The sequence below is a fragment of the Mus caroli genome, unplaced genomic scaffold (assembly GCF_978045245.1).
Source record: "Mus caroli unplaced genomic scaffold, Mus_caroli_1 scaffold_14, whole genome shotgun sequence".
In the NCBI taxonomy this organism is placed as follows: Eukaryota; Metazoa; Chordata; class Mammalia; order Rodentia; family Muridae; genus Mus; species Mus caroli.
This window is the reverse complement of record NW_028227269.1, coordinates 26,603,159-26,629,514: the sequence shown is the minus strand read 5'-3', so window position 1 is coordinate 26,629,514 and position 26,356 is coordinate 26,603,159. Positions and strand designations below refer to the sequence as shown.

The following is a 26,356-nucleotide window of genomic DNA, read 5'->3' as shown; positions in this document are numbered from 1 at the left end:
ATAGTAATCCCCAGGGGCCATAGAGAGCTGTTGACAGCTGCACAGGTGCCCTGCTCTCTGTGGAGGCCTGCTGTTCTCCCTCCCTCAGGTCCACTTGCCACTTTTTCCTTCTCCAACAAAAGGAAACAGCAAGTACAATTAGCTTGGCACATATTCCTGTGGAATCTTCTGCATCAAAATGTTTTGGGCCCAGAGTCAGACAACCCTATGACCCCAGATTTGTCTCAGCTATCTACTGCTACTTCTATACTCCCAGGGGTTATCACACCCTCCCCAGGAGATGTCTGCCACCCCACCCCTGGCATGGAGGGATGAAACAAAGGGATCAGGTTATGTACCGGGCACTAGGGATTATTTTGGTTTTGTCTGTTTTTCTGCAGTGTTCAGGACAGAAAAACTGCTCTTAGGGACTTAAGATCGCTTTCCCAACCCTGTTCTCTGATTGGCTTTGAGAACCTTCCTTGTACCTTCTGGGTTTTTTTTTGTTTTTGTTTTAATTGGGTTTTGTTTTGTGATGCACTAAAGCAGGTTGTCTCCAACCACAGGGTGTGTGTTCAGTGTGTTCAGGTGTTGACAGGAGCTGTGTCCCTGGATAGAATCAGTAGCTTGCTCGCTGCAGTCTTTTTTTTTTTTTTTTTTTTTTTTGGTTTTTTGAGACAGGGTTTCTCTGTGTAGCCCTGGCTGTCCTGGAACTCACTTTGTAGACCAGGCTAGACTCGAACTCAGAAATCCACCTGCCTCTGCCTCTGCCTCCCGAGTGCTGGGATTAAAGGCGTGCACCACCACACCTGGCTCGCTGCAGTGCGCATGATACTGCGCACGTGGCACAGTTGTAACAGATGACCTGCCACTGAGTCGTGATTTCCAGTGAGCTAACTGTGTGCACTTGCTGTGTTTCTGTCTTTGGAATGCCCGCACACCACCACTTTCAGTCTGTTCGGAGCCCTCTCCGTGGGAAGGAAAGACTCGCCATGGCTTGAGTTTGGGGTTTTTGTGGCACTGCTTATCTTTCCATGGTCCCTTCCCTTTCAGTGCATGATCTCACACGGGAAAGAAAACACATTCTCATTATCTCAGTGCACCTGCCAGCGGCGCCCCAACAGGCTGTGGTCTGTGTTTGGTTAGGGTTGCAGCAGCTGCCATGCTGCTGTAGACACTCACTTCTGAACTTAGACCTGAGGACAGCTCACCCTCACATCATCGAGCCAGATGTACAGACTCTCGAATTAACTGAGTGCTAAGTTTCTGTCCTCCCTGCTGCCATCTGCTCCTCGAAATTCTCACCCAGTCTTCAGTCTTCCTCTGCTCCCTCCAGTGTCTGCAGCTCACAGGTCTCTTTCTCAGGCAAATTCTGAATCTTTTATATCCACACAAAACCTGACATGGCTGCTCAGAATTAAATGCGCAGCATAATATTGTAAACATCTGGAATTTCATTCTTTACTGCAAAGTCAGTTTACCTCCCACAGCTAACATGTTAGGCTGACGTTAGGTTTAGATTTATAGTTCACAGTACTCTGCCTGAGCTCCTGAGTACCGAGAAGGGTGTTCTCCTGCTTCCTGCAGCTTTCTGTCCCCGACACTTGCTGCAGTTGAGAAGCACTTGGAGCACGACCTGGGTTGGATGACCTAGTCCATGTTTTTATCACTCTACCTCCATCTAAAATATTTGATCAAATTGGCCACGTAAATAATAAATATTTGATCTGGGGTACTTTTTGTTTACATGCTAATGTAGCATTAGGTGGAAGATGTCTTCACAGCATTGAAAGTAGTGTGTGTCCTTGAACACTCTCACACAGCGGTATCTCAGCAGTGGAGCATCTCAGGGAGACTGATGGAGTGATCAGTATCCTCATCAGCTGCCAACCTGCTCCCCCCACCCCGGTGATGGGGAGGAGGATATCAGGGAGGGGAGAGGGTGTCCAGGGTCACCTGATGGATCAGTGAATCTAGTTAAATGTCCCTGTTACAAAAATGAAAGAGGAAGACTGAGACCAACCTGTGGGTCTGTGCCTTAGGGAAGGAAGAAGCTACAGTGGGACTCTCCCCACGTGCTCTCTGTTGCCAGTGGCAGCCATACATACAGCACTGGGTACATGGCAGCAAGTCCAGCTGTGCCTCTGCCCCATACTACCAGGAGCTGCCTCCCTCTGAGAGCAGCAGTGACCCATGGAAGTCGCGCCCATGCGGCTCTCTGCTTTCGGTTTTCAGTGCACACACCAAGGCCCAGCGGATTTCTAGCACATTCCTCCATGACTTTCCACAATGGTGGTGTAGCTTTCAACACTACAGGGGACTGTCTGAAATAATTTTCAAGTAGTTGTTTTTATTTAATGTGTTTCTCTCTCTCTCTGTGTGTCTCTCTCTCTCTTCACCAGCACCACCCCAGCCTCATTTAATGCTTTCTAAACAACTAATGAGACTACTTCCTCAGTGTTCATGTCAACCTATTCTTAGACAGGTCCCGACTGAACATGGGACACACACACACACACACACACACACAGAGAACTAGGCTCTTAGAGATTTTGACTGGCCAGGCTTTGTTGTACTGGGTAGCCAAACTGAACATGAAGGATGCTAAAATTCCCAGCAGCTGAGACAGGCAAGCTCGTCTATACTTGGGGAGTGTGGTGGCTTGATCTGGGCACTTAAATGCCTGGTGCCCAGGTAGTGGTGCTGCTAGGGGGCCTGTAGCCTTTCTGAGGGAAGTGTGTCACACTTGAGTGTGTGTTTACACTTGAAGAGACAGAAGGCTGGCCTCTACTTGGTTCTTAAAACTTGCCACGTAACTTGTAAGTTAAACTGTTTGCTTAGCATGAAACTGACAGACAGTATTTCCCCAGCTGTTCTCTTCCTGTCTCAGTTCTAGAGCTTCCTGTTCTCCTGTGTAGTTCCCATCAGTTTCCTCTTTCGAGTGCAGCCACATGCTTTATGCTGATGGGCAGTTCTGAAGACTCTAATCTGGAGAAGCCTCTAGTGTGCCAGCAGACCCGTGAGCAAGAAGGACACCTTTTCCTGCTCCTGCTCTAGATCCACTCTGTGCCAAGCTAGCAGGAGCCCAGGATGGAGAGATGGCCTGGCTGAGATGTCTGGCCCCCTCTGGCAGCCTCAGGAATACCTCCTGAGCCCTGTTCTCTGAGCCCAGGATAGGGAGGTCCCCTCACTGAGCTATCTTACCCCTCTCTGGCATCGCCAGGAGCACCTCCAGAGCCAGTTGCTTTCTTTGCAGCCCTCCCTGCTGGGAAATACAAGCTAATCCACTGTTTTAGTCAATGTTTGATACCATGACCAAGGCAACTCTTATAAAAGAAAGCATTCAATTGGGGGCTTGCTTACAGTTTCGGAGTGTTATTTCATTATCATCATGGAGAAGACCATGGCAATGCAGGTAGGCTGAGAACCTCATCCTGAATGGGGGGAGGGAGGGGGACGACTGACTGAGCTTTTGAAACATCAGAGTCCACCCTTCCTTTAAGGCCACACCCCCTAATCCTTGTAATCCTTTAAAGTCACTCCCTGGCGACTAAGCATTCAAAAGTATGAGCCTATGGGGGCATTCTTATTCAGACCACCACAGGCCCTCTCCACTCACACTCACACTCTGGCCTGCTACAGTAATGTACTCTGTTACAGCTTTCATTGGTGGCCATTTGGTATCTGCTACTGAATTTATTTGTGAGAACCTCTGTGGTTGCTGCAGAGTTGTGGCAATAGTGGTAACATCTGGTCTCCCTTGGTAATTGGCTAGATAGGTAAGATATGACTTAGCAGAGAAAACCAGCTTGTATTCTACAGCTAAACCAAAAATCAAAGGCTTCTGTTCTTGCTTCCAATGCAACACCTGTGTGCTGGCCAGGATTTTGTCAGCTATAGAGACAGAGAACCTTAGTTGAGAAATGATCTACCCGATTGGCCTGTGCGCATGTCTGTGAAGCACTTTCTTGATTGATACTTAATTTGGGAGGACCCAAGTCATTGGGGTCTGTGCCACCCCTGGGCAGGGGGTCCTGGATGATATAAGAAGCAAGCCAGTAAGTAGCACTCCTCCGTGGCCTCTGCATCAGTGCCTGCCTCCAGGTTCCTGCCTTGAGTTCCTGCTCTGACTTCCGTGGGTGATGGACTACAAGCTGGAAGGTGTAATATTGTAATATGTTACATTTTGATCACGGTGTTTCATCACAGCAAGAGAAACTGTAACTAAGACACCCTGTAAACGCCTCCTTCCTCTGGACAGTCAGAAAACACACACATCCATAGCAAGCTCACTAACTTACCTGTGCTTTCTACTCTAGGCTCCATGGTCCCCTTTTCGATGCGTATTCTGCATGCAGAACTGCAGCAGTATCTGGGGAACCCACAGGAGTCCCTGGATCGATTACACAGGGTCAAGACCGTCTGCAGCAAGGTAACTGTCATGGTGTTCCATCCTCTTCCTCTCAGCATTCACACCACGGCATTCTCCACCAGTCCCCAACGGAGACTGTCTCACTTCTTCTCATACACAAGGTTCTGGAATAGTGTCACTATGGTATCCATACCTAAAGTGTTTGTCAAAGGCTAGAGACTGGTTTGGGGCAGAGCCACTGTAAGCCAGTTGCCCAGATGAAGCTCTGCTGTCTGGAAGACTCACAAGGACTGGACAGTGTGTGTATGTTCCACATGCCTGGCTTAGATCGGGGCTGCCTGGCTTAGATCAGGGCGATGCACTTACTTTTCATAAAGGAGTCCAGTGATGGTTTTGTTTATTGCCTTTGAGTCATTTGGTGACTTCTCATGTCTGGTTTAAATGGAATCAGTGTACCACACTGTCATGACACAGAAGCCCTTGACTGTCACTGTCTGCAGATGCCTGTCTTCTGCTTTCTATGCCTCCCTTTCTGGCTCTGCAGACTGTTCCTCCAGGTCTCACCAGAGTTTTGCAAACTGATTGGGAAAGAACCCACACAGCAGAGACATTCCTAAGAGCCATTTGCATAAATAGGTATAATCCATAAACAGTAAGGTACAATTAGCTTGAGGTTAATTTCATTTGCCAGTGCAGATGAGCCACCCCTACTCCACAACTCCAGGTAGATTTGGCTTCGGGGTAACAGGTAGAAAGGTTTCCTTAGAGCCTCTGCTGCAGCAGATGAGGCTCTATCTCATGCACTCAGAAAAAGAGGCGCGTGGGCTGGGAGTGTGGCCCGCTTCTCTGCTGATGGCTGACAAGACAGCGTGAGAGCTCTGTTCCAGGAAGGGTTGGTGTCTTTGCTAAAAGGGGTTTCTGACAGATGGGCGTACTTGTGCTTGCCGCTTTACAGTAGACAAAGTTAGAAATACAGGACAACAGCCACCACCGTGCTCTCATTGCGGGCTGGCTCGGGCAGGCCAGCCGTCAGCCCCCTGATGGCTCTGCCCGCTGCTGCTGCTCCCCTGATCCAGATGCTTCACTTGCTCCACTTTCCTACTGCTCCTGCAGAGAACAAATTAGCTGTGACTTAATCAGAGACGATGGGGCATTCAGCAAGCCACTTAAAGAAGCAGAGAGACTGAGGAGCGCTTCATCCCTCTGGGCTGCAGGCAGGCGCCCTGCCCCGAGGCTTACACTCCTGCCCCGCATCTGTCTACCCAGAGCAAACTGCCCTCAGCGAAGGAGCTAGAGCTTCCATCAGCTGGGTGTGCAGGGTGGCTGCCCTGCTGGGGGTCACAGCAGAAGCCTCTGATTGGCACGTTGCAAGTCCTAGGGCATGGACAAGAAAGCCGCTGGGCACTGCACAGCAGTATGGAGTCTCGGTCCACCAAAGGGCTAGAGAGGAGCACACAAGAACCCAGAGAAAGCCAGGCTTTCTGGCTAGTAAAGATGTCTTCCGTTCAGTCCTCTTTGCCTTTCTTTTCTCAGCACATGCATCCCCTCCCACTGGTGTGAGTAGTAAGAAAAGCACACACAGACAGGAGGACATCTGGAGCCACACAAACTGGGTGGAAACACCCAAGTGTACATCCTGAGCAGGCCTGGCCTGCTGTGCTGAGCAACGCTGCTAGTGGCCTGCACCAGTGACCACTCAATGCTGGAGCAGTGTGGGTATTTAATAATTCTTCAAGTGTCCAAGAACACTCTGAGAAGCCTCTTCCCTGTGGGAAGCCTACCTTCCAGGAGGCCCCCAGGAAGCCATGGTAAAGACGGGAAGGCCTACCTATTGGTCCTTGAGTGGGTGTGCTGAGTGCACATGTGTGTGCTGAGACCTCATGACTACAGCAAGCCTCACTCATGACAGCTCCTGCAGGCCAGGGCCCCAGCCCAGAGAGGTGTGCAGCAAGTTAGGACACCTGCCCAGCCACCTACTCAGATAACTGTAAAACTCAAAGCAGGGGTCATGGCCTTTTTAAATATTGTGGCAAGCAAGTGGTAGTGGCTGTATACAGAGTCAAGCAGGGTGCCAAAGTCACTCCAGACATCGTTCCCCTTGGACACATAGCCTTCCTGTGCTGTGGGTGTGTAGTGAGAATTATCCACATTTTAGGAGTGGAGTCTGTTATTCAGATCCAATCTAGTATGTGCCCAGGGCTCGGGATCCAGAAGAGCCCCTCTGCTTTAGGGAGCCTCCTTGGCATAGATACTGCCACGTCAGGAGCCCTCACTTCCAGCCCTACCTTCAGTGTTTCTTCCCACGGCCTGCCCACTCAGTTCCAAGTACCTCTTTCCATGACTGAACTTGATTACAGTGGTGAGCTCGTAAGACACCCAATAAGGGATGCATTTCAGGCTGTGCAGATTGAATGGACTGAAATTCTAACGTGTTTCAGTTCATTGCCCCTCATGGGAAGCTCGAAACTGAAAGGTACAAGGTAACCTTGACTCAGCTGCACACTGTGATCGGCTGCTGCCGAGCAAATGAGTCTGTGGCTTAAAGCCGTTTCTTTAATGTTGATTAGTAGGTTAGTTGTGCCTGTTGCTGGGTGTGGCACTGTATTTTGGTGCGTGCAAGTACAGTCTCTGTCACCAACCCTTGCCTACTTCTAACTTCCCCTGGGGAGCAAACAGCCCATTGTGCCCTCCCTCTCACTGTCCTCTCCTCCCCTCCACCACTCAGCTATGTGCAGCTGCCACATGTCCCCTTCCACTCATCTTTGAGTGGGCAGCACTGCAGCAGCACGGCACCCGTAGGGCAGACAGTTCTCATTCACTTTGGCTGTAGAATTGCTGGGTCATGCATTACCATGAAAATTCAGGAGACAGAAATTGTTGGGCAGAAACCAGCATGTTCAGGGTAGGCCCTAAAGAAGACAGAGATGTCAGGTCTCTCAATAGATGGCGAGGGCCACAGAGAGATGTGTCTGTGTTGCAAGAGCCTGAAGAGACTGTAGGCATCTCCAGCACAACAAACATGGCTCTGTCAGGCCTTGCCCTTCCCGCATCCCTCTGCCTTGCTAAAATCCTTAAGCTACATTCCGAAAGCTGGCCACCAAAGTCTGTTGTTCCCTTATTTGGCCACTTCTCCTCCTGAGGCTGACTACCAAGGTCCAGCTATCAAAGTATTAAAGTCCAACAATCAAACCCCCCTTTTGGCCACCTTAACTAACATGCCCAATTCAAATTAAACACCTCATTCTAACATGGAGTTTTCCCTTTTCCCCTTGTAAACTGCCATTTGCCTGTGTACCACAGTTTGTCCTCCGCTATCCAGAGGCAGTCATTTGTCCTCTAGTCAGACACTCCTCCCCCTCTTCCTTGCCTCTTTTCTCCTGTCTGCCTTGTTTCTTTCCCCTTCTCCCTTGTCCCCTATCTCCTGTCCCTTATCCCTGCTCTCTGTCCCTCTGGAGCAAATAAATCTACTTGATACAGAGAACTTGGTCGTGGGGTGCCTTGAGCCAACTTGGCGATCCCAGTGCTCATGCTGGGTGGACCTCACCAGAGACCTTTGCCTCCTTAAAAGTCCCCCTGGGTCCTGACCTGAGGCCAGCATCTGACTTTCCCCGTGGGTCAGTGAGATGATCGTGTAAACTGAGGGGAAGTGGGGCCTCACAGAGTCCTTAGAAAGGGAGAGATTGGCTATGGAGGGAGGCAGAAGTAAGCCAAATGAGGGGACAGATGGAGGACAGAAGCCAAACCAGAGTCCCCCAGAAGGATGTCACTCCTTCAAAACAGGCTTGTCATTCTGCACATTCCCACCTGTGACATTCAGCATGGTGGCTCTGTTCTCTGGGTTTTAAAGGACTTACACTCTTGTTTTTCATGGTCATGATAATGGATCTAGGGCAGGAACTCCCAAGGGCTCAGGCACCCATCCTGGAAAGCCACTCAGAGAAACTAGTCATAAAGTCAGAAATGGAGCCTTATTAACACCATGACCATACCAGGAGGAGCAGGGTTCATGTCCTCAAGTCTGTGTGTAAAGTGGCCTCTGTTAGCAGCACAGAGACGCCAAGGCAAGCATGTGGTTCCATAGTGGCGCCCAGGTGGTCGGTGGGCCACTTGCTGTCACCTGGGGCAGCACCTCATCAGCAGACACCAGGTATTGCTGGGCACCAAGAAGTTCCCTGTCACAGGCGAGTCTTAGTCATTTGTCTTGAGTTTGTCAACAGGATCTGTTGATGGCTCTTTTCTCTCAGAACTGGGATTATGTCATGCCATAATCCCAGTTTGAGTTTATGACCAATTCCTCCCCGCCTTGGTCTGTAAAACAGTAACAGCTCCGAGATGTCACCGCACCCACAGGTTTCCATCTGGCTCCAGTGCACCTCGAGTGGGCTGCTAGGTCACTCCCTCACACCTGTCAATATCGCTGTTTGCTCAGAAGAAGCCCCCACTCCCTGCTTTCCAGTCCTCATGTGGCACCGACTCCCTCCCAAAAAGAGAGAGGAAGAATCCCAGAGCACTCATGCCCTGTCCTGGGAGTCCCAGTGTCACCGCCACCTGTTTGAGACAGTACTGGTGTTTAAGTGTTCCCCCTTGCCCTGTTGGCCAATATCTGTCATTCTTATGGATGAGTATTCCATTGGCGTCCTTCCGGGGAGCCCTGCCCTCCATGCCTCCTCCCTCACAGTGATGCACCTGAAACCCTGCTGTGAGCCCGTGACTCTAGGAGCCTGACACTCTAGGGTCAGGTGTCTGGAGAAACTCTAGGAGCCTGACACTCTAGGGTCAGGTGTCTGGAGAAACGGTTCCCAGTGACCTCAGGGTAGGCCACAGCTCTCACCTTCCTCCACAGCATCCCACACAGCCTGCTGAGAAAGCTCCCAGAAGTTCTAGAGACCCACTTACTACTTAGCAGTCAGCAAGCATTAGCCTCATTGCTCCCAGATCACGCATTTCCAACCCTTTTATATTTGTTACAGGGATGAAGGCAGAAAAAAAAGACCACAGGAAAAATCTGAGGCGGAGGAGCAGTTTTAATTTTTTTAATTTCTTGTTGCTGTTCCGTGTAATTAATTTTCCCTCGGCACTTTTAAAGTTTACAAAACACTATAAGTACATTCTCCATGGAGCCCCACAGTCTGTAATGCAGACGAGAACAGAGTGTTGGGGCGTCCAGGTGAGAAATAGACATTAGAGATGATAAGCTTAAGTCATCCTGGACCTGAAGCAGCATCTCACGGTGCCTGGAGTTACCACTGTGCCTGTGCCTCACTCCACCAAAGGCAGGAGGGCTGGGGGGAGAGGAACCGTTTGTGCTCTGGACTGACAACATCATGCCCATGATTCCCTGTAGTTTACAGGAGAGCTCCCTGAGGCAAGGGTGAGCTGTGCAGCCCTTTCTGCCCAGACACCCCACTCACCCACGAGAACACACATTCTCCTTTGTGTTCACTCGGCTGTGTGATCACTCAGTCCCGTGTAGCCACTCTGCACTGTGCAGTGCCTAGTCCTGTGAGGTCACTGTCCCATGTTGTCATTTCACCCTGCATTTTGCTCTTTACAAGGTGTTGTCTCAGAACAGATTTGGGTTACATACAGTATACAACAAAGCCTTAACCACTGGGTGACCAAAGGAAGAGGAACACTTAAACCCATGAGTTCAAAACCAGCCTAAGACAGACTGTAAGATCTGTTTTGTGAGAGGGGGAAAGGATTTCACCTCTACCAAATTCTAATGGATTTAGGGCAGGAACTCCCAAGGGACCAGGCTCAAGTACTCATCCTGAAAGCCACTCAAAGACAACATCTTCCCTTTTCTTATTACAGAATAAGCTATCCAACTGACCTGTGGTCATAGCTTCAGTGTCCTACCTGAGAGCCATGACCTGGGTTTGCAGATTGCCTGCTTCTGTGGCACTGCCTGCCAGCACCTTTGGCTGACCCTCACCCAAAGCTTCTCTGTGTCATCACCTGATTCTGGGTGTGGGAGGGCAGGGAAAGAGGGAGGTATAGCTTCTGGGTGAAGGAGCAACTGAGACCCTGTCTCATCCCCATGTCGGCATTGTGGGCATTGGCTACAGTGAACTCTTTATTTAAATTTGGTAGAGGTGAAAGAAATCCTTTCATCTTCAGATTTATCCAATAAAATACAGTAGAAGTGCCAGCCATCCTCCTGTAGACCTGATTCAAGGCATTATCATTCTGCCACCTGTGTTTAATGGGGCCTCTGCCCTCAGAGCATGTTCCAGAACACCAGTACATTGTGCCTGCTGAGTGGGACCTAGCTGATACTCGATCTCTGGCTCTCGTTTCCAGGACAAGATGGACCTGTGGGTGGAGGTATACCATATTCACAAGTCCACATTCTATAAACGAGGGTCAGAACCCTGCACTGGACATGCCCTTCTCAGTGTGGTCACAACCTTGGGTGGCTGTCCTTCCCACTGGTGCTCAAGCCACTTAGTGGCCTGGGACACTGCAGACCCTGGAACTCTTCACATACTCGGCTGTGACCTCCTCGGGTCTCTTGTGCTATGTGGACACACACTATGTTAGCTACTGTTCTCAGAAGCGCTGCGACCCATGCCCAACACAAACCACTTTACGGTACAGAGGTTGTTTTGATTCATGATTTCAGACGGTTCAGGCTAGTCACTTGACCCCATGTACTTTGGCAGAGCATCACAGGAAGATTGTACAGCACGAGCAGTTTACTTGATAACATAAATAGCTAGGGAACCAAGTGGTCCCAAGGACCTTTTCCTGGTACCTGCTTCCACCAGCTAAGCCTCACTTTGTGAGATTTCTAGAACCTCTCAGTAGTGCCACCAGCTTAGCACGTGGGCATTAACCAAGGAGGGGGATCATTTTACATCCAAGCCATAACATATATAGAAAAAAGAGGATTCCCCAGACTGTCACAAGGCCAGGAAAGCCCAGAGCAGGTAGTAGAGTCCTCAGTGGCTCTGCCTTTGCCACCCCATACACTGCAGTGAGGAGCCCCTCCTTGTTCCCGGATTCTCTGCTGCTGCTCCTATGAAGTGCCCCACTTCTCCTTCAGAGCCAGAACATTAGGCAGATCCCACCCTCCCAGTGGGTGCTGGCTGAGCTCGCCAGGGCTCCATAGATACAGCTTCCCCCAGCCCTGAATGCCGAGTACAGAGATCAGCCGTGTTCTGAGATACATGGTATGGTAGGCTTGGAGCACAGTTGTGCACATAGATCCTCCACGGCCCTGAGACCCAGAGAACTGTCCCCTTCCTGCCTTGTGTGGTTTCTTTCCTAAGTGTAAATGCCAGCCTTTGTCCTAGTTCCCTGAGCTCTAGGACTCAGTCCTGAATGCTGGTGCCCTCTGCTGTCCCTGTTCCCTTCCCTTCCTTCCTGGCTCCATGCACTCCAGCCTGCGGGGATTAAGACTTCATTCCCTTGTCAGTTTCTGCCTTCACGATTACTTATCAGAAGACAAATTAGCTGGGAAATACCGTTTGACCTGGTTTGATCTGGCTCGTTTCTCTCCAAGGTCAGTCTTTAACCCCGTGTCTGTCCCCTGAATCTCTCAGAGGTCACAGTCATGAGCCCCACTCACAGTCCACAGCTAATTGTTCTCTTGCTTATGCAAAATAATGACTTTACAAAGGAGGGTGCCCATTGTGGCATGGATGAGTGGAGAGAGGACACTCAGTGGTGCCTTCCACTGCCTACCTGCCTCCTAGGGGTAGCCCCTGGGGTGATGTCACCCAGCAGGTGGGAGGAGGAAGGCTAGGTTGTCCACAGAGCAGACAGACTGCATGAAGACCTTTTCCATGAACATTATGCCTGTTTTCCTCCTACACATAGTCTTTACTCTTAACATATATTCACACCCTGCCCTTCAAAGTAATAATAAAATAATAAATCTTTTCCCTGTGTCACAAGGACCATAGCAGCTTTTCTTTAAGGGAAAACCGAAATACAGATGAAACGATGGAAAGGTTTTAACCAAACAATCAAAACTATGCAAAGTACCAGCTTTACAGAGTGGACCCAGCCAGTGCTGAAGAGAAGGCTGGAGGCTCACTGGGACCCTGGAGAAAGGCGGGGCTGATGTTCCCACAGAACTTGATCACTCTTATGCACAGCTTTTCAGGAAAAGAAAAACTGAACGCCCACCGTGTTCAGTGTCTGAGAAGGCTCTATGAGTCTCATAAGCCTAAATTCCACCTTCCACCAGAGAGTAGGGCCTGCTCTTCTCATTACCTCCTGGTAACTGGCAGACATCACAATGTAAAAGACGCATCTCTGCGAACATTCCTTGCCTGATTGGTTTTCACCCAGAGAAATTTGCTGTGTCTGAAATATATGAGGACAGTGTAGCCACAAATCCACTTACAGTTTTGTTCTCCTTATTTGAAATGACTGCAGATCCTGGCCAACTTGGAGCAAGGCTTAGCTGAAGATGGTGGTCTGAGCAGCGTCACCCAGGAAAGCAGGCAAGGTGAGCATTGCCCTTCTGTTGGCTGAACATCACTCTCTCGGATATGCAAGGCTCAAAAGTATAGTTGGTCCCCACTCTTACCCAACAGTGGATGTCCCCTTCACCCATTTCCCCTGTAGCATCTACTCTGGGTAAGTGAGAGGAAGAACACGGGCTTTTACCCAGTAATGAGAAGTACACATGGGCTGAGGACAGCCCAACCCAGCTCCTCGGTGCACTGGGGGCTTTTCATTTGCCTGCCCAGATTTGCATGGCAGAGGGGAAGTGGGCCACAGTGAGAACTGTCAGTGGCTGAACATCCCGATCTTCCATGGCACCTTGGCAATCACCTATGGACGCGTGGTGGACTGCAGAGGCAGATCAGCCTCTAAGACCATGTCTCAGTCTCTTTCCATTTGCTGTAATGATATACCCAAATCTGGTTTAATTTATAAAGGACAGAGTTGTACTGGATTTACGGTTCTAGAGTCTGGGATGTCCATGAGATGATGCTGGCATATGGTGAGATCATCCACATTGTACAGGGCATCACATGATGAGACAAGGAAGCCATCTTCTTAGCTCTGTTATAAAACCACCAGTGAGGCCAGGCACAGTGGCATATATTTTTAATCCCAGCACTCAGGAGACGGAGGTAGGAGATTTCTGTGAATTCAAGGCCCGCCTGGTCTGCAAAGTGAGTTCCAGGACAGCAGGGCTGTTACACAGAGAAATCCTGTCTCAAAAAAAAACCAAAAATAATAATAATAAAATAATAACAATTAATAAGTGAATAAAACCTCAAGTACTGTGATAAGGCCTCATCTGAGGACTTTACCTAACCTCCCAATGCCTTTCCAAGGACCCCCCATTTCAGATACCATCAACATGTGGCTTTAGGGATTATATCCCCAGTATGTAACTTTGTGTACACATATATACCACAGCAGTTATTCTGGCTACAGCATGCTGAATAGATGCCAGTCCCTTTCAGCACATTTATAATTCCCTGGATTTGAAGGGTTGGGTATGTATGTGTGCTGTGTGGGTGATTTATATGTGGTGTATGCATGTGTGTGTGTGTGTGTGTGTGTGTGTACATACATTGACATGAGTATATCCTGCTATTAACTAGGCTCTGACACCCAAAGGTATGAATGTATCTGCTTGCCCTAGCTGATGTAAGCAGTATAGTCCCCAGCTCAGCTCTTACTCCTGATGATCTCAGGAACCATCAGTCAGCCCTCCCCTCACTTCAGATGTCTGTGAAGGGATCACTCCAACACAGAGGGGAGAACCAGTTTGAAAACCAAAGAGATGGTCAGTGAAGGTTCTGAACCAGGAGATGGCCGGTATCAGATGTGAGCAGAGGTGCGTTGTTCACTGTCTACTGCATCCATAGCGGTGGGGACTAGACTTATCCTGTCCTCTCATGGGGCGCTTTGGTGGCCACTTCTGGTTGTCCACCCTCAGTAAAGCCTGTGAAAAAGGCAGACCAGCGTTGTTCCAATCTGAAACTAATGGCCTAGGGAAGTGGTCAGTTCCAGGTTGTAGGGGCTAACACTGCCAGCAGACCCAGGTTCTCTGCAGCCACTGGACACAAGCAGGCTCTGTGCACGGGTCAGCTTCTGCCCTAGGCAGCAGATGCTGTCTCTGCATCTGTGTGTGGTCACAGGTTTAGGGTTGTGGCTTAGAAGTAAGCTCCTGATGACTGCTTGGTCTTCTGTCTGAGCTGGGCTATATTTCTTGCTGCATCTGTGCAGATGGTCTCTTATGGGAGCCCACTCTGGGCATCCTACTGAGAACACTGTCCTCTGTCTCCGGTTCTTGGGGAAACCTGGTAAGGTTAGGTGGGGATGCGGGGGGCTTTGTGTGCACCCAGAGTGCAGCAGTTGCCAGCTCGCAGGAGCATGCTTGCTTGTGCACACTCACACCTCTCTCTCCCCTGCAGCCTCTGTTCAGCTGTGGAGGTCTCGTCTGGGCCGTGTGCTGTACTCCATGGCAAACTGTCTGCTCCTGATGAAGGTATGTGGGTGGCTGAGCTCTGTAGAGCACCTTGTTCTAGCAGACAGTGTCAGCTAGAGGCTGCAGGGAAGTGCTGCGTGTTCCAATAGGCCTGACAAGGAAGTGAGTCGTGGGCCTCAGCAGTCTTCAGTGTGGCCTAGATTGCTCAGTAGAGTTCACTCACACTTGGGGGCCTAACTTGTCGTTGTAAAATTTCCACAGAAAACAGTTTATATTGCTGAATTTAATTGCATGGGCCTAGGTTTAAACAGTCTAATTAAAACTGCTCACTCCGCCCGTTTTCCTCTGAACTCCATCCAGAAAATCTCGTCCTTTGTTCTGATTGTTTTACTGTGAGGGTCATTTTTTTAATGATTGATGGATTTGACATCTGAAGGCAGGCTTTCCCACCAGACCCTCTTGTGAGGAGCTCACCCCGAGCTGTGCACCTGAGGAGCCGGTGTGACTCGGGGAGCTCGGCCGGGCTGTCAGTCACTGTATTTCCAGTCCATTCTCCACGTGAGCCCTGCCAGCAGGTTTTCAGCTTCTCTCTCATTTCAAATACATCCCATGCCTGGCTTGCCTCCCGCCCTGGGCACGGGTGGTCTGCCACAGAGCTGGCGGCCTTGCTGCCAGCTGCAGGCACTGAAGCCGCCACAGAATGTGTCAGCAGCAGACGCCCAGAGCAGCGCTGTTAACACCTTCCGAGCTGTGGTGAGACGGCTCATCAGTCCTCCCTCAGCCAAGGTCATCCTGCTCTGACTGAGCGGCCGCCAGCGGGCAGGTTACCAAGGGGAAGAGCGTGCTCCTCGCTTTAGACCGACTGGCAGCCCTCCATGTGGCCAGCTCCTTGGATCTGGCAGGAAAGTCTGTGACCACAGCCCAGCCATAGGACAGTGTGTTTCCTCTGCACCTCTGCAGACAGGTGACGTGTGACATTGGGTGTGGACAGGCTCTTGTAGTAGGTGACCTTGACACAGAAGAACGGGTTTCCTAAAACCTCTCCAGCTGTCCTCACAGCTCTTTCCTACTCTTGAACACATTACAGCTTTTAGAAGTTCTGTGCGTGAGATATTTGCACATGGTCTGTTGCCACAGGGCCACTTTGTTCCTGGTATCTTCCCACCTCCGCCTCCCTGGTGACATCATTCCAGAGCCTCCCCCACCTCCCCATGGGCTGCAGCCCTCAGCCAAGGAGGGGCCTGCTTCCTTCTGTCCCACCGCCCCCTGTGAGGCCTGCCTCTCTGCACTGCTGTGGCCTGTAGCAACCTGAGAAGGCACCGGGAGCCTCCAGTCTCCTGAAGTCTCTGAGCCTTGGTTGCCTTCTTAGGCTTGCAGCACTGTGGTGCCCAGCCACAGGCTGAAGATGCTCAGGGAGGAAGTCGCTGCTCAGCTGCAGTGCACTCAGCTTGCATTTCTGAGAGACTCTGTTAGAAAATGGTGTAACAAAAAACGCTTTCCTTTGTTTTACTGCGGTAGTGACACCACCAGCAATGTAGGCACAGGCACCAAACGTCTGCCTGTGGCATCCTGTCACCCAAGGTTCTGAATGGGACAGATTATCATGTCTCAAAAATACTTCCACCGTGGATGTAATTTAAATTTAAAGTTAGGTTTAATCTTGATTTTCATGAGTTAAAGGAGTAAAAGAAATGTTGTAAGGAAAGTGGATGTGAGCACATGCGTTCTGTTGCCATCTAGTGGACACAACAAGTATTGCCAGAGTAGCTGGGGTGCATAGCTGGGGCCTGTGTGCCAGCTAACAATGACCTAATTAATCAGCCTTTTAATGATAAGAAATTTGCTCATATGTTCTAGTTCTGAGAGTCCCACTATATATTTCCAGGAACATCCGCTTGCAAGACAAAGCCCTTTGTTCATAAATGTGATATCCTGGGGTTTCACAGTAGCCATAAGATACCTGGACAGTTTTCAGCTTCACGTCCTTATACCTCCCACACAGCATTCTGACTATTGTGGCTTCTCTTTTGTGGGGAAGAGCCTGCCACACACAGGGTGCCTCCTCTTTGCTTGGAAAACACTACATAAAGCCTTTGTTGGCAACAGAACAGCCATTAATACAATTTAGCAGTCACTCAGCCAATGCAGTTTTTAGGTGCAAGTCAGGCAAGAATGCTTTTGCCCACACATGAGTGTCTGTATTTCTATTCAAGGGCAGGTCAGTGTAGTCAGAAGAGTAGAATGGACACTCTACAAGAAGCTGTTGTCAGCTGGCCTCCAGGTTCCCAAGAATGAGTGATTTCATTGACTAATAGCCAACTAGATTGCCCTCGGTGACAGCCCTAAACACTCCCTCTAACAAGCTCACCCTAACCCCCACCCCCCAGGCTTGTTGACACACGCTAACACCGATGGCACCTGCCTGACAACCCCTTCTCTACTGCTGCTTTTTCGGATCAGTCCCAAACCTGTGGATCCACTCTGCCTCCTAGGAGAACTGTAAAATCCTATCAAAACTGAACCTGGTGGTACATACCTTTAATACCAACATGGGAGACAGAAACAGATGGATCTCTTAAGAGTTCAAGACCAACTGAGTCTATAGTTAGTTACAGGCTATACAGAGCTATACCATAAGACTCAGTCTCAAAAAAGTTATATATATTTATAGCCTGTTTCTTTTCTGTTGGGCCATTCTCAGTAGCATGTACAATTGACCCTGGGGCAAGTTTGAAAGGCAACAATGCCAATCAGAAAGTCTAGGATCCTAGCAGGGCTTACTCCTGAGGCATACTGGCCCTCCATGCCATGCACCCTGGCCCTCCAGGAGCTGTCCATCAGAAGCATCATGAGCAGGGTGGAGCCTAGGTCACGATGGCCTGTGATCAGATGCAGCAGTGTGACTCGGCACAGCCTGCCCTCTGCTCAGTGAAATAAAACGTAAGGGTACGTACCAGGTTGGAAGAGGAGACCAGGATGGACCTTAGGGACCATGGCCTAGACCCCTGGTCAGCCTGAGAGCAGGTCCTCAAGCTGCACAGGGTAGAGTGGCCGTGTCCCCTCAGCCCTGACCCTGACTGCCCATGGTGCCTTCTCCCCTGACACCTCATGGTGCATGCACACACACATCCACGTGCACCTGCTGGCACAATGAGAAATAAGGCCGGCTGGCCTTGGGCGGGGCCGCAGTGACAGGCAGCAAACGTGGTAGGAGAGGAAATCAAGGCATGTGTGGTCTGGCTCCTTGTGAGCATCAGGCCTTGAATAAAATTAGTTTTAACGAGCTGCACTTGAAGGTACCAGACTGAAGAGTCTTCTTTTTTTTTTTTTTTACCCCTGCCAAACTGGAATTTTCCTTGTCGTCTGTCTCTATAACCTCCCAATTAGCAAGCTCAGTCGCTGTAGTCCCAGTTTGGAGGAAACTTAAAGTTTAGAATAGAGAAATGAAATACCTTCCAGAATCTTATGGTTAGGAGGAAATGAGCAGTGCCAGCCTTGGACTGGTCACCACGAGCTGTAACTGAGAGGAAACAAGTGCTTGGCACGGCTCTTGCCACAGTGTTTGCTCAGCTACACACTACAGAGGGTGGAGGAGAAGCTGACCTTTGAACCCTCTCACTGAAACCAACTCTCATACCTTTTTGTACTGTGAACCAAAAGTGGGAAGTGGATACTAGGTGGGTGGTAGAGAGACTTAGCCTCAAGGAGGGGCTGCAGGCAGGGGTGGTGTGAGGCTGCTGCTAGGAAGGTGCACAGAGCTGAGGCACTGAAGACGAAGCTCAATCTGCAGGATGCAGACGCCAAGGCCACAGCACCTTCAGTGCCTCTGGACGCCTGCCTCTATAGAGCAGCAGTAACTACATGTCATTCATTATAGGTCACAGTGACATCCATATGCCCTCACTGTCATAGCAAAGTTGATTGGTGGGTCATTTCAATGCAGGTATTTTGCCTCAATATTGAGCACAGAAAAGTGAGACACTTTCAAAGTGTGGCTTATGTGTTTGGAGGATGAAATGGTGCAGAACTACGAGTCCTTACAACAGCTCTGCCAGAAAAGAGGGCGGGACCAAATACGGGGATCTCTGGCTTCTGCTCAGGACGTGGGAGCAAAAAGCAGCCTTCGGGCCAGATGCTAGGTCCAGAGCCCTGTGATAACAAGAGAATGTATGTCACACAGAATTCAGAGTCTTCAGTCCCACCACCATTGGCGGGAGGGGTCCAGCACTAGCCTGCTGCCCCCACAGCTCTCTGTGTGTCTGTGTGTGTATTTTGTGTGTGTGTGTGTGTGTGTGTGTGTGTATGTGTATACCTGGTCCGTAATGCCCTGCAAAGCGCTGTCCAGCTTCTCCAGCTCACGACATGCTTTTGGTCTCTTACCATAGGACTATGTGCTGGCTGTCGACGCTTACCTCACAGTAATCAAGTACTACCCGGAGCAGGAGCCACAGCTGCTGAGTGGAATCGGCCGCATTCTCCTCCAGGTACTGGCTACACTGCTAACAGCCCAAAGGCTGACTGCAGTGACTGCAATCCTGTGAGGCTGCCTGTGAATTCTGCCCCTCAGAACTCATGCAAACAGGCAGTAGTAGGGAAATAGTTCAGTTCAAATTCATGTGACCGTTAGGTGTTCTTTGCAATGATTCTGCTGGGTGTGCTCTGTCCTGTTGCAGTTAGGGTTATCTGCTAACTGCAGGTGCTGTGTTGAGGGAACACTCAAGTGCACCCTGACATAGAGGCTGCAGCAATGCAGAGGCTCGGTTCACTAATATTTGGTACATCTTCTTGTCAGTCCCAGGATCAGGACCTCCCAGGCTGCCCAGGATATGGGCCTTGTGTATTTGTCCCTGGTGAGGCTCTAAATCTGGGGAAAGAGGGTAGGTTAAGAACAGCTGATGGCAAGAGGAGAAAGAGCCTACCCACTCCGGCACATGGCACTGCTACACTCGTGATCTCACAGTGTTCTGCAGCCTGCATGGCCACCATGCCTTAACAGCATCTATAGCTAGAATGCCTTCCTGGCATGTGGGAGTCTGGAACTCATGGGTACTGGAGTCCTATATTCCCTGACTCCTTAGCAGGCTTTCCTGCTTGGAGGACCCAGAACACAAGAGGAGGCCATCTGCATACATATCTGGGAACACTGAAAGTACTTGTGCAGAGTGGGGAATCTGATGTTTTGGGGGGCACAGTGGCCCCAAAGATAAGTGTCCCTCATTTCCACAGTGAAAGCCACATTACATAAGGAATGCTTAGGGACGAGACTGGCTTCTTCACTGAGCTGGAGCTGTTTGATGTTGAATGCATGGGAAGACAATGGAAAAGGGTGCCTGGCTCCATCGTGAATGGGATCACAAGTCAGAGGAGGCCCCTGGCTCATTGGTTTTGAAAGCCTGGGGCTGATACAGGCCAGTGCTGTCCCCAGGAGCAAAGAGGAGTAGTAGTGTCCTTAGTAGCCAGAGAAAGGGCACAAAACAAGGGTAGGAGGTTTGCTGTGTAGTAGGGCTGGGCTGTTCAGCCATGAGGACTGATAGAGGCCCATGCTCCATCTCAGGGTCCAATGCAAAGGAGAGGTACAGTCCTTGGGACATATTGCTCCAAACAAGAGATATAGTATCTGGGCCAAGGAATCGGAGCCCAAAGAAAGCAGATCTTCAAGGCCAAGATTCCTGGGCACCATTGAGTTTGGCCTGCAAGCAGTGTGGTGCTTGCTGGCTCTGCATCTTGTACCTGTTCCCTCACCCTCAGTGCACAGGAGTAACTGCCCAGTCTTCCGTGAGAAAGAGGAGCAGCCTTCTGCTGCAGCCATCCCAGCAGGCTCAGATCGTCATCAGCGTGACATGGCCAGGCTTAAGATACATGGCCATCCCACCCTGACGAGTCAGCAGAGTGAGCCCTTCCACAGCCATTTTTGTCTCTCCGAGTGAGTGAAGCCAAATGTGAACGTGTGCTCAGTGGCCGTGCCTGGCTTCTGTCTGGGGAAGCACACCTGAGTCCTGAAAAGTAGACACTGTTGCAAACAGGGAGAGGCACTTTCTATCCAGTGCTAACGTGTGGGACTAGAAGTGCTTTACTACAGAGTGCAGAGGGCTGTGGGGAAGTCTGCTGACATCGCGGATGGACAGACAGTGGGTTCCTAGATGACTTCACATGGGGGGATTGGAATATTGCCATGCGCCTTGGCTGCGGGCTTCTCACTTGTATTTACATTTGTTTCTAAGGTTTTTCTAACGCTGTGTGACCTAAGAATAGGGCCATTCCTTTATCACCTCACAATTGCTGGACCACAGAGAAAGACAGCTTTGACAAATATGAATGCCCCAGAGGCACATGCCCCTCCCCTAGCCTCTGCTATGTCTCCTGGCCACAAACCCCCTGATGTAATTCTTCAGGGTGTTTTATTCTGAAGAGCAGTGTTCATTCTTTCTGAGCTGAACATAGAGCAAGTCTGGCTATGAGCAGGGGTCACCTGTGCTGACTGTGCCATTCATGTGACAGCTGGGAGCCCAGCTCAGGCCTGTAGCACAGTAAAGGGTTTATTTTTATTATTTCAGTATCCAGTTCCCAGGTATGAGGGAACTCTCAATGCCTTTGCCTGTCCCCACAGCTTGACTACCTCCTCCCCACACTCCCTGCCAGCCTTCAGAGAGGCCAGGTGGCATCTGCATATTTGAAACTCTCAGGCCTGTGGATGTCACCTTCACACACAGCATCCTGCAGACCATGGGTGCCTTCTGTTCAGAAAGCAGGTGGAGAGTGGCAAGGGGAGGAAAGTGGACATGAGAAGAATTCCACATTGAGGAAGCCTGTTCGCAGAAGGCTGGAGGTGCCCGTACCCAGGAGCGTCTCAGACAGTCCAAAGGCAGAGATGCCCAGACTCTGGACATCTGCAGCACTCATCCTTTGAAGTTACTTCTCTCTGCTCAGACTCAGCCCCTCCACATCTTTTCACATGGGTCTTGGGAGGTCATCACTCACACCAGTAAGATAGCTTTTGAACCACAGTGGAAGTGCAGTAGCCCAGGGAAGCCGCTGTGTGAAAGCAGCTCTGCTGTCCGGAGCAGGACAAGAGTATACTCATGACCACTTGACTTCAAAGCCAGAGGCCCACGGCTGTCAGAGTTCACTGGAGAGCCAGGAAGGTGCCATACTGTAAGGGACTGCAGGGAGCCAGGGAATGAGTACTGGAACACAGTGGGGAGGAGCAGCAGAGGCCTGGGGAGGAGCCAGGGAGTGACTACTGGAACAGTGGGGAGGGGCCAGGGAGTGATTACTGGAACACAATGGGGAGGAGCCAGAGAATGACTACTGGAACCGTGGGGAGGGGCAGCAGAGGCCTGAACATGCCAGAGATGGAGGCAGCATAGCAGATGGGGGTGGCCAATTCAAAGTGCAGCCATGAGTAGCAGCAAGTGTGGAGCAGTGGTATACAGTGGTCCAAGGATACCTGACAGATGACACTGTACACCCTGATACGTCCTAGACATCACATTAGATATCTGTATTGTATACATGTAGCTCATTAGCCAGCAGTCAGACCTCAAGAAAACTGCTTAGAAGGGAATGGCCTCCAGCTTGCAAAGATGTCAACGCCTCCCCAGGAAATACAAAAACTTTTCCTGTTTATTTTCTGAGCCATTGAGTGGCTAGAAGTGATAAGGACGAAAAACAAATGGAGAGATGTCTTTGCAGGAACATCAGTGAGGAGGCTGGAGTTTTTCAGCCAGGGCTGCCACCCACCCCCAACTCAGCCAGTCAGATGAGCCCAAGCTGGGGAGAGCTCCTTCCACTTACCCCTCCCCTGTGCCTATTGCTGAGTGGAGTCCAGCAAGGGGCTCTGCCTCCCCAGCTGGGATACAGTGGTCATTCTAAATGTCTATTACCTTGCTGCTTAGTAAAGCAGTGTAGGACCTCAGGCTCAGTCTCCCCTGTATTGCCCTCCCCTGTCTACTCTAGAATCACTCTGGTTCCAAAAACAGGCCTGCAGATAAGTAGCTAGTGATCTGCTTCCCAGACACTGGCTCCCTACATACAACTTAAGGCAGAAGTCAACCCAAGGGTGTTCCCAGTGACAAGGTACAGCCAAAGGGGCGAACCAGTAGGCTGAGAAAGTCAGAACAAGCCTCCCAATACAGAAAATGGACTTTACCAAGATCAATAACTCATATAGCTCCATCCTCAGAGATCCTCCAGGTCGTAGGAGGCAAACGGTGTTCATTATAATAAGGTCCAGTGCAGTCCAAAGATGATGCTTTGTGGGACTTGAGGCAGGCTCTAAATATGTGAATCGTTCATCTGCCTGTTACTGGTATGTGAGGCTGCTGTGTAACAGGGCCCTTTTATGTCTTCCACTTCTTATTGCAAGCCTAACTTAGAGCACTGGGCTCCCTTCATACTCTTAAGGAAACAGAAGAGCACGCACAGGGCCTGGCCAGCTCGCTTAGCTCCACAGCTCCCAGCACTGATGGAGAGCCACTGCTGAGTTTTTAGAGGAAGAGTCCAAACTTCACTTGCCTTAGAGTATGAGTCCCCTTCCTCTCCTGGGTGCCCATACCAAGGGGCCCTGCTTCGTTTGAGGGGGCTGATGGTTTCCTCACAAAGGATACCAAAAGGTCTGTTCATTTATTTTTATAGTAGGATTCTGTATTATTTGGTCAAAATATTACTTTGCAATTGGCAAGCTGGTGGTATCTACTCTGTCCCCAGCCAGAAATAATCTCAGAAATTGACTTAGGCTTGTGTTTTACCAAAGTTTGTTTTTACTGAGTGCTACACCAGAATTTATTCTCAGGGGCACAGCTGCTAAGTTGTAAGACTTGAACCAGGCATTCATATTAACATAATTCCCTGTCAGAGACGAGAAGCACCAGACACTTTGGATGGGCAGTTTGATTTCATTACTGGATGTTAACCTGAGACTGTCTTTAAATGTCTCCTGTTCACTGGGTGGGCTCTGGGATCCCCTGTATAACATACAGGGAACTTCCTCTTCTGACATGATACTGGGAACAACTGTGATTTTTACATTTACCTCTTTTAACCTGTCAGCTAACCTGACTGGATAACTTTGTTAAAGCAGATCGGAGACATAAAAACAGCTGAAAAATATTTTCAAGACGTTGAGAAGGTAACTCAGAAGTTGGATGGACTGCAGGGTAAAATAATGGTTCTAATGAACAGGTAAATATCTTCTACTTACTTACTGGTATGTGTCTGTGTGTGTGTGTGTGTGTTTGTGTGTACACGCATGCATGCTGAGCTCAGAGGCCCACTGTGGGGAGTTGGCTCCAACACGCATGAACCCCAGCAGCTGAACTCAGGGTTCCAAGGACAGCAGGAGACTCAACCTGCTGAGCCATCTCATTGGGCCACAATTAGTCTGACGTCCCTGTCTTCAGAACTCTCAGGCCAGGTAGCGTGCTGTTCTTCTAAAATCAGAGCATAAGCTTGTTTTCAGTATAGCCTTATAGCAGTGTGTCATCCTGCCATCAGCTTTCCTGAGTCCCATATGCCGAGCTCATGCTCCCCGCTCTGACCACAGCAGAAAGTGAACATGGTCAGTTTATAAGCCAGGAATAGCCTTGGTTGGAGCTACTGCATCTGGGCTAGACCCTGGATGGCAGACTTGCCGGTGAGTCTGATGATTCAGTCAGCATTGAAGCCACTGCCTCCATCGGAGAGCGCACGACCCACTCTGGTATACGTGCCTGATATGTCCATGTTATATGGTGAAACTTACCCTTGGCTCTCCTGTGCTCACTGTCTTCTCTGTTGTGTGCATTCCAGAGCCTTTCTGTACCTTGGCCAGAATAACTTCGCAGAAGCTCACAAGTTCTTCACAGAGATTTTGAGAATGGACCCAACAAATGCAGTGGTAAGACATGCAGACTGGGTACCCCACGGGCCCCTCTACCTTTTGCTGACCAGTAATCCCAGATTCCTGCTCTGGCCTGGCCTGGCCTGGGCTGGCCTTTAAAGAGGTCCACAAAGGGTCTGGTGAGACATGGGGACCAGGGACCACCAAGACAGGCGGGCTTGTGTGTGTGCCACCCTGAGCACATGTTCTTTGCTCCAGGCCAACAACAATGCTGCTGTGTGTCTGCTTTACCTGGGAAAGCTCAAGGACTCCCTGCGGCAGCTGGAGGCCATGGTGCAGCAGGACCCCAGGCACTACCTGCACGAGAGCGTGCTCTTCAACCTGACCACCATGTACGAGCTGGAGTCCTCAAGGAGCATGCAAAAGAAGCAGAGCCTACTTGAGGCCGTTGCTAGCAAAGAAGGGGACAGCTTCAACACACAGTGCCTGAAGCTGGCTTAGTTCCCTCCAGGTCTCTGTACCTGCAGACACTTGAGCAGATGGGTCAGTAAAAGCATTTGATGGGTGTGCAGGAACATGCCTCAGACCCGCTGACCTGCCTACCATGCAGTTGCACAATACTGCTTGTTGGTGAAGGTGAGCCATACGCATGGCATTCAGAAACAGGGAACATAAGGATGTGGGGTTCCCTTGGTTTGTTCATGGAAGCTAACTTGTTCTTTGGTCACTTCTGAATACTTGTTTGGTAAATAATATTGCCTGTTCTCACTATAGGCCTAAACAATCACAGTTCATTGTCTTCCTCCCTCCATATCCCAAACAAAAGCATCGCTTTGATTATTCAGCTTACTCAGAACACAGCTGGGCAAGGAGCATCATGGGCTGGCACAGCATCTATGTGCTCCTGTGCCTGAAGGCAAGAGAATTGCTTAACGCTTGTATGCGCTTTTTCCACTTTGCAAAATGTAAAGGACCTGGAAATGGTCTTCCGTTCCCAGCTTTCCTATGTGAAAACACTCATTTTAAAGGCAGGATGCACGGCTGTGGGATGCAGCGGAGCATCATTTGTGCCTCACGTGCTGAGGGCATGGGTTCCACCCAGCTCCATAAGCAAAACTGCTGGCTCTTCATGTCTATAATAAAGTGAAAAGTGCTTGTGTTATTTCCTGGGGAGACATGAGCAAATACGTCAGAAGTGGCACAGATGACAGACCAAATGGTCTTACTCGAGACTTAACTTAGAGAAGCAGTGAGTTTAGGAGACTCACTCACAGGAGCATGGACACTCAGAGATGCTGAAAAGGTCACCCCTCCTTGGTGGAGACTGTCACAAGCTGAATCTCTGGAGCCCCTGCAGAACTTAATTAAGTCAGCTCAGCTGGCCAGCTTCCTGTTCCAGCTGTTGTTACTGCTGTCTAACCTTGAGGAGGGGTCTCATGAACATAGCAAGTTACATGGGACCTGTTCTTCCAGGGAGCTGTAGTTCACTTCAGAGGAAGAGGCCACACTGCGCTCCACCCCTTTATCACCTCAAATTCTTTCCACACTGGCTTTCTTGGTGTCTCCTGAGCTTTACAAGGGCTCTGTAGATGTTGGTTCATGATTGGACATTGTTCCCCTGCACCTCAGCAACAGTCACTCTCAGGAGCTTGACTGGCTGGGTGTCATCAGTCATCTTTGGAGTAAACACATTGCAGAGGCCAGTTGTACAGGCACACCACATCTGCTTTAACCTTAGAGCACAGGCTGCCCGCCCTGCTTTTCAGTTCCAAACTGAGTT

The 26,356-nt window shown here is 50.0% G+C and overlaps 1 protein-coding gene across 4 annotated transcripts in view; it reads left to right on the top strand.

Moving 5' to 3' along the window:
* The window catches only part of Trappc12 (trafficking protein particle complex subunit 12), a 58,450-nt gene extending 32,712 nt beyond the window's left edge, over positions 1-25,738 (top strand). For 3 of the 4 annotated variants that reach the window (XM_021179212.2, XM_021179211.2, XM_021179210.2), the window contains exons 6-12: positions 4,299-4,411; positions 12,743-12,815; positions 14,746-14,819; positions 19,145-19,243; positions 23,836-23,939; positions 24,546-24,633; positions 24,835-25,738. In XM_021179212.2, coding sequence (XP_021034871.1) covers positions 4,299-4,411; positions 12,743-12,815; positions 14,746-14,819; positions 19,145-19,243; positions 23,836-23,939; positions 24,546-24,633; positions 24,835-25,077 — 794 coding nt within the window. In that variant the 3' untranslated portion in view covers positions 25,078-25,738. The remainder of the gene's footprint in view (positions 1-4,298; positions 4,412-12,742; positions 12,816-14,745; positions 14,820-19,144; positions 19,244-23,835; positions 23,940-24,545; positions 24,634-24,834) is intronic. The other variant, XM_021179214.2, reaches the window with a different exon arrangement.
* The last annotated feature ends 618 nt before the right edge of the window (positions 25,739-26,356 follow it).